At 55.0% G+C, this 6,924-nt stretch overlaps 1 protein-coding gene across 1 annotated transcript; it reads left to right on the forward strand.

Annotated features, from left to right (window-relative positions):
* Positions 1 to 242: 242 nt before the first annotated feature.
* On the forward strand, positions 243 to 6,750 carry SHD (Src homology 2 domain containing transforming protein D). The gene is made up of 6 exons (XM_008584414.1): positions 243 to 539; positions 1,847 to 1,952; positions 2,030 to 2,218; positions 3,249 to 3,372; positions 4,598 to 4,717; positions 6,394 to 6,750. The coding sequence occupies exons 1-6, from the start codon at positions 243 to 245 to the stop codon at positions 6,578 to 6,580; spliced, it is 1,023 nt and encodes a 340-aa protein (XP_008582636.1). The 3' UTR covers positions 6,581 to 6,750.
* Positions 6,751 to 6,924: the final 174 nt, after the last annotated feature.

Here is a 6,924-nt window from a genome sequence, read left to right on the forward strand (position 1 = left end):
CGCTTCCCCCACCCCGGACCCTTTGCCCCGGGGTCCCGCCCGAGCCGGGCTAAGGTGGGCCTCTCCCCCTCCCCCGCTGTCGCCGCTTCTGAATTTCCCCTTCTGCATGCTGAGCCCAGCCAAGGCGCACACCTGATCTTTCTCCACCTGCTTCGCCACCTCCTCCCTGGGGACGGGGGCCCGGAAAAGGGCATGTGGATCCCCCTCTGACGGTGGCAGGATTTGGGGTGACACGCGCCCAGATGGCCAGGTGGCTGCGGGACTACCTGAGCTTTGGCGGTCGGAGGCCCCCTCCGCAGCCGCCCACCCCCGACTACACGGAGAGCGACATCCTGAGGGCCTACCGGGCGCAGAAGAATCTGGATTTTGAAGACCCCTATGAGGACGCCGACAACCGCCTGGAGCCGGACCCCGCCGGCCCTGGGGACTCCAAGGGGTCAGGAGACGCCAAGTACGACTCTCCCAAGCACAGGCTCATCAAGGTGGAGGCTGCGGACATGGCCAGAGCCAAGGCCTTGCTGGGCAGCCCCGGGGAGGAGGTGCGTGGCTGGGTGGCCCCGGGAGGCTGGATGGGGAGGCTCAGGCTGTGCCCTGTCCCCCCATCTTGGAGAGCTTGTTTAAGGTGGGCCAGAGCACCAGAGGGACACTTGCCAGTCTTACGCCTACTTGTCAGAGTTTGATATCTGTCTTTGCAATGCACGATGCTGGTTGTCCCTCTGACCGGCCCTGCTTTGTCTTTCTGTCCTCCCGCTCCCTGGCCATACCTCACCTGCCATCCCCTCCCCTCCACTTCCCTTCCTCTTGGCAGTTGGTGGGATCTTCCCAAACCGTCTGAGCAAGGCACTCTCCTTCTGGGCACTTAAACATCCTCACCATGACTCTGCCCTTCCTGCTGTTATGATTCCCATTTTACAGAGGTGGAAACTGAGGCTCACAGAAGAGAGGTGACTCACCCAAGGTCACACGGCTCCAGCGAGTTGAGATTTGATTCCACACCTGTCTCCAACGCCTATGCTTTTTTTCAATATGTTTCCTAGAGGATTGGGGAGTTGACCCCAAAGCTTCAGCAGAGACAGTTGCCAGAGAGGGATTTGAGGAGGGCCACTAGGTGCTGTACTGAGTTGTGGTTCATGGCACCAGAAAGGGAATAGGAGGCAGGGACTCAGGGGAACCAGACAGCTGAGATCAAACTCTGCCTCTGACTTACCAGCTGTGTGACCCTGTACAAGTCACTTACCTTCTCTGTGCCTTGGTTTCCCCATCTGTAAAATGGGGATAATGTACTTACTGGATGTTGGTATTACGAGTAAATATAGGGAAAGCATTTAGAGCAGAACTGGCACCTGGTAAACATTACAATTACCGAAGGAGGGAAGCAGGTGTCTGTGTTGGGGAGAATCACAGTAGCCTGGAGGAAGTCAGCAGGGGAAGCTGGCAGCTGTGTGCCAACTCTCGTGAGTGCTAGAGTAGACTCCCTACCCTCCCCCCGCCAAAAGAACTGCTTGGAGATGTGTCAGATGGCCCAGAGGGGGCAGGCAAGGAGTGTAACATCACCCAGCAGGGCATCCAGAGCTACGCTCGGCCCCCCTGAGCCCTGGCCCCTCTCCTTCCTTCTCTCCCCAGCTGGAAGTCGACACCGAGTATTCAGACCCTTTTGATGCCCAGCCTCATCCTCCTCCCGCGGATGACGGTTACATGGAGCCCTACGATGCCCAGCGGGTCATGAGCGGTGAGTGGGCAGGGATTGGGGGATAGATACAGAGGCCAGGTGGGAATAGGCTCTGACCAGTGTCCTTGGCCTCCCAGAATTGCCATGCAGTGCCCCTCTCCTTCCTTCTCTCCCCAGCTGGAAGTCGACACCGAGTATTCAGACCCTTTTGATGCCCAGCCTCATCCTCCTCCCCCGGATGACGGTTACATGGAGCCCTACGATGCCCAGCGGGTCATGAGCGGTGAGTGGGCAGGGATTGGGGGATAGAGACAGAGGCCAGGTGGGAATAGGCTCTGACCAGTGTCCTTGGCCTCCCAGAATTGCCATGCAGAGGGGTGCAGCTGTATGATACACCCTATGAAGAACAGGACCGAGATCCAGGGGATGGACCCCTTTCCGGGCAAAGGCCTCGACAGAGCAGGCTGCCCCAGGAAGATGAACGGCCAGCGGATGAGTATGACCAACCCTGGGAGTGGAAGAAAGACCACATCTCCAGGGCATTTGCAGGTGCTTCTCCCACCCAGGCCCTGACTTCTGAATGCCCCTTCCCTTCATTTCCTCATCTGGTCATGTCCCCTGATTCAACTTAGAAAGTAGAGCCCAATCACCTGCCACTTTGGTAGTTTGTTAATTCTCACTAAAGTGTGAATGACTGATAGTCGTAACTTCCTCTTCCCAAGAGAATATACATCTTCCTTGGAAACTAAAATGCCTTTTAGAGTGGAATGGAACCTATTCATTCTGCTCAGTATAGTGCAGGGAGAGGAATATGGCTTTGGTGTTACACTAGACCTGGCTCTGTGTTACTGGGGCAAGTCACTTTATGTCCTTGAGTCTCAGTTTCCTTACTGTAATATGGAGATCATTCTAGTACCTACGGAACATGGCGCTTGTAAACTGAGTGCTAGAAAGTGCACCATTATGCAGGAGGTTTTGGGAGGAAAGGGCAGTACTTCTTAGTAGCTGCCAGTCAGGTAGACTTGGGGTCAATTCCTAGCTGAGTTGAGTGAGCTTGGACAAGTCTCTGAACCTCAGTTTCCTCCTCTTTAAAAGGGATAATAATAAGGTCAACTTTAAGAAACAAAATAATTCGGACCAGGAGGAGTTGTGACAACCCAGACTTGCCCCAGAGGTTGTGTGACTGGGAGGGGGGTCGGGGCTCCGTGCCTTGATCTACCTCTCTGCATATTGGGGGTGGTATTCTAGTTCTATGACTTGGCCCCAATAGGGGCAGAACCCCGGAAGGGAACTGGGGAGTCCATGGCTCTAGTCGGAAACTTCCAACCCACGCCTCTAGACACGCCCCCTGATCTGCGATTTGTCGTTCATGGCACTGCCCCGCCCTTTCCATGGCCACACCCTTTCCTCCTGAAGGCCAATCCTGCGCCAGCCTTAAGCCCAGCCCCTCCTTTTCTGGGCTCTGATAGGTTTCTCCAAGCAGGTCCCGCCTTCCTACTGAAATTCCATTGGCTTGTCCCTGCCCCGCCCCCACAGGTAGGCTGAACTCAACCCTTTCCTCTCTGCCCCTCCCCTCCAGTGCAGTTTGACAGTCCGGAGTGGGAAAGGGCCCCAGGCCCAGCCAAGGAGCTCCGGAGACCCGCGCCCAGAAGTCCTCAGCCTGCAGAACGCGTGGATCCGGCCCTGCCCCTGGAGAAGCAGCCGTGAGTGGGGAAGCCGAAGGTGGAAGAGCCCTGCTGAAATCCTCCGACCACCAGTAGACTCCAGCCCCTCAGATTTTTTCTTTTCCCTCCCTGGACTAGGGAGCTGGGGGAGCTTTGATTCATTCGTTCACTCCACTCATTTCTTCAATTAATCTTCACTGGGCACCAATGCCTGCTGTGTGCCAGACACCCAGCTAGGCACAAAGCAGAATGAGATGGGGTCCCTTTCTCGCTGGGAGCAGGTTCTGGGTTCGAATCCCTGCTCCGCATCTCCTGGCTGTGTGGCCCGGGGCAAGTCACTTAACCTTCCTGAGCCTCAGGCTCAAAACCTCCAAGCTCAAACACTGCCTGTCTCACTTGGTTGGGGCTCACAACCTGAAAGCAAAAAGACAGAAATTATTCTCACCCCAGGATCTCTTGGGACGGAACTGGGAAGAGCAGGATTCTGGGGGGGCTCCCAACTTTGGGCTGGGGTGCGGTGCATGAGCTGGGAGGGTCTGGGGCTTCTTGGTGTCCCTCCAGCCTGGGAGCTCCTTGAGGGACTCCCAGAGCCCAGGCCATGCCATCACAGTCATTCCCAAACCTCTTCGGTGGGCAATAGACAACTGGTTATTTAACACTGAGGCATAGGATGCGAAGTTTATTCTCTTTTCAATTTTCTTTCAATACAAACGATGGCAAAGTCTCCGTTTGGCGCTCTTCTGTCTTTGACACCTGCTCGTAACAGCTAACCTCTCTTTGAGCACAGTAAAGAAAAATATTAAATAAAGAATGGTACAAGGGGCTGGCTGGTTAGCTCAGTTGGTTAGAGTGTAGCCTTGTAACACCAAGGTCAAGGGTTCGGTTCCCCATACTGGCCAAAAAAAAAAAAGGTACAGGTGGGTGGGGATCCGGGATGTGGCAAAACTCATGAAAGTGATTGAAGTTGGTGAATTAGGAAGGGGTGTTGAGGACACTTGGGGACCCAGCCAGATGGGGGCTGTCAAGGTCAAGGTGAGGTCTACGTGTTGAATTGGAGGTAGCATCTCCACCTTTGACCTGGGCTCAGCTGCTTCCCAAGGGAAGCTGTGTCTGCCCGATGACCAGGCTCCTCCTGAAAAATCCAAGGGAATTTCCCCCGATTTGTAGCCTGGGTGTCACAAGCCCTTGCACCAGCTGTACCTGGCCCAACCCCAGGGAGTGTTTGGGGGTGGCCCTTCATGAGACATCTGCCCTCACCCCCTAGGTGGTTTCACGGCCCGCTGAGCCGGGCAGATGCTGAGAACCTCCTGTCACTCTGCAAGGAAGGCAGCTACCTCGTGCGGCTCAGCGAAACCAGCCCCCAGGACTGCTCCCTGTCCCTCAGGTGAGCCCCCAGCCTCACAGGGACAGAGGGTCACAGGACCGCATGCATCACACTTATAGGTTAATTGGATGGGAGCCCAGGGGTGTGGTTCCAGCAGCCAGTGGGCAGGGCTTCCAGGCCCGTGGGTGGAGGTTTTTAGCATAAGGGCAGGGCTTCCAGGGAGGTCACTGGCATGATTCCTGCCGGGAATGAGCTCGCTGTCACTGGAGGTATGCAAGAAGATGAAGCAGGATCCAGGCCTTGGGTGAAATGGGGAACTAGGTGTGCACGGTTTCTTTAGGCTCCCCTAGTCCAAAAGTTGAAGTATTTTTCCTTGTGTCTGTCTGAAGCCAGAATCTCAGAGCGGCCCTGTAGGCATTTGAGTTTTAGGCTCTGATTCCATGAGCTTCTGTTCCTAAGATTCTAAGTGGGTCTAATTATAAAACGCTCCCAAGATTCTCCTAGGTGTCTGAATGCCAGATCTAAAAGGACAAGATTGGAAGAGGACTTTGGAGGCAGGTTCAAATCCTGACTCTGCCACTCTCTAAATTCATCAACCTCTCTGGGCCTTTGTCCTCATCCGTATAGCAAGGGCAGTAACAGCATCAGCTTCCCGGTGGTTCCGTGATAATCAGACAGACAAACAAAAACAGGTGAAAAAATACTGGGAACAGTGCCGGAACACAGGGCATGCTTAATTAGTGTTAGTAATCATGATAAAATGATTCCCAGGTTCTAGGTCATTCCACCCACCACACATGGAGAGAAAGCAAAGGGATCCCAGACCGGGGTTGATTAGGGGGAACCCCGAGGGGCCGTACAAGGGATCGGAAACTTGGGAGAGAGAAGGGGTGGTGAGCTCACTCGGTTAAAGCCTGGAGCTGGTAACACCAAGGTCAGGGGCTCTGATCCCCTTACCGGTCAGCCGCCAAAAAAAAAAAAAAAAAAAAAGGGAAAGAGAGAATAGGGTGAGTCTGGGCGTGCTCGGAGTGACCTAAGAGGGGTCCTCAGGCCCCCTGGTGCTAGGTCCTGTCCCTTCATTGAATAAGCATTAATTGAGCACCTGCTGTGTTCCAGGCCCTGTCCTAGTTGCTGGGGCTCTGGCAGTGCCAGAGACAGAGATAATTTAGATAGAGATAAGGGCTAAGACCCAAACAGAACAGTGGAAAATTGGAGAGTGTGAGTAGGGGCTCAGAGGTGGCCTCTGTAAGGAGGTGACATTTGAGCTGAGCCATCAGGAAATCAAAAGAAAGAGTGCGCAGGGGTGGAAAGTGTCCTGCCAAGGTGTCCTCTTTGGGGTCTCCTGACTGAACCAGAATCTCGAATGTGTTCGGCCACGCCCCAGGGCATGGGTTGAGGACTAGGTTTTAGAGCGGAAAGAGAAACTTACAAAGTCAAGATCAGGGAGGTGGAACCTGATCCTCTCCTATCCTGCAGAAGACATGCACTGGGTCTGCTGTTGGGTCCCAGTTCCTGGAGAGGAACCTCAACCGCAGCCTACTTTCACAGGGGACAAGCTTGAGATGGCAGCCTGGCCAGTGGGGAATAAGCAAACAGCTTCACACCAAACCACTGTTTACCACCAATGTCTGGGGACACCAGTGCCTGGCCCTGGGGACTGTGGGAGGTTGCTTTAGGGATGGAAAGCATGAGTGGGTCTGGGGTGTTCAGTGCTCCCTTGGACCCCTGTCCCCCAGGAGCAGCCAGGGTTTCCTGCATCTGAAGTTCACACGGACCCGAGAGAACCAGATCGTGCTGGGGCAGCACAGTGGCCCCTTTGCCAGCGTACCCGAGCTGGTCCTGCACTACAGCTCACGCCCGCTGCCGGTGCAGGGTGCAGAACATCTGGCCCTGCTGTACCCGGTCGTCACACACACCCCCTGATGGGGACCCTCAGCCCCCTGCCCAGCATCCCTGCCTGATAAAGCTGGAGGACAGATGGACAAACAGACTCTCTACCCTGCCAGACCCTGGTCTACATCAAAGCCACCTTATCTGACTCCTTGTGGGTTCTAGAACTCAGAACTGTGTCTCAAAACCATCCCCTGGCCTGGAAAATAAATAAGTTATTGTCTGTTTCAAGTGTCCTTCCTGGGCAGCAGGGAAGGGGGATCCCTGTCTCCCAGTGGGAGAAAGAATTGGGTGAGCCCTCGCCCCTCCCATCTGTCTCCCCATGTGTGGAATGGCCACTGTGGGTGTCCAGTGTGGCACTGGGGGGGGGGGGCAGG

The sequence above is a fragment of the Galeopterus variegatus genome, unplaced genomic scaffold (genome assembly GCF_000696425.1).
Source record: "Galeopterus variegatus unplaced genomic scaffold, G_variegatus-3.0.2 Scaffold3258, whole genome shotgun sequence".
NCBI classification, from domain to species: domain Eukaryota; kingdom Metazoa; phylum Chordata; class Mammalia; order Dermoptera; family Cynocephalidae; genus Galeopterus; species Galeopterus variegatus.

What these genes read in the sequence shown, in the direction of transcription:
- SHD (XM_008584414.1), top strand. Translation starts at nt 243, where the DNA reads ATGGCCAGGTGGCTGCGGGACTACCTGAGCTTTGGCGGTCGGAGGCCC. An exon ending in TGCCCAGCGGGTCATGAGCG is followed by an intron (nt 1,953 to 2,029) that starts GTGAGTGGGCAG and finishes TTGGCCTCCCAG; the next exon opens with AATTGCCATGCAGAGGGGTG. An exon ending in CTGCCCCTGGAGAAGCAGCC is followed by an intron (nt 3,373 to 4,597) that starts GTGAGTGGGGAA and finishes CTCACCCCCTAG; the next exon opens with GTGGTTTCACGGCCCGCTGA.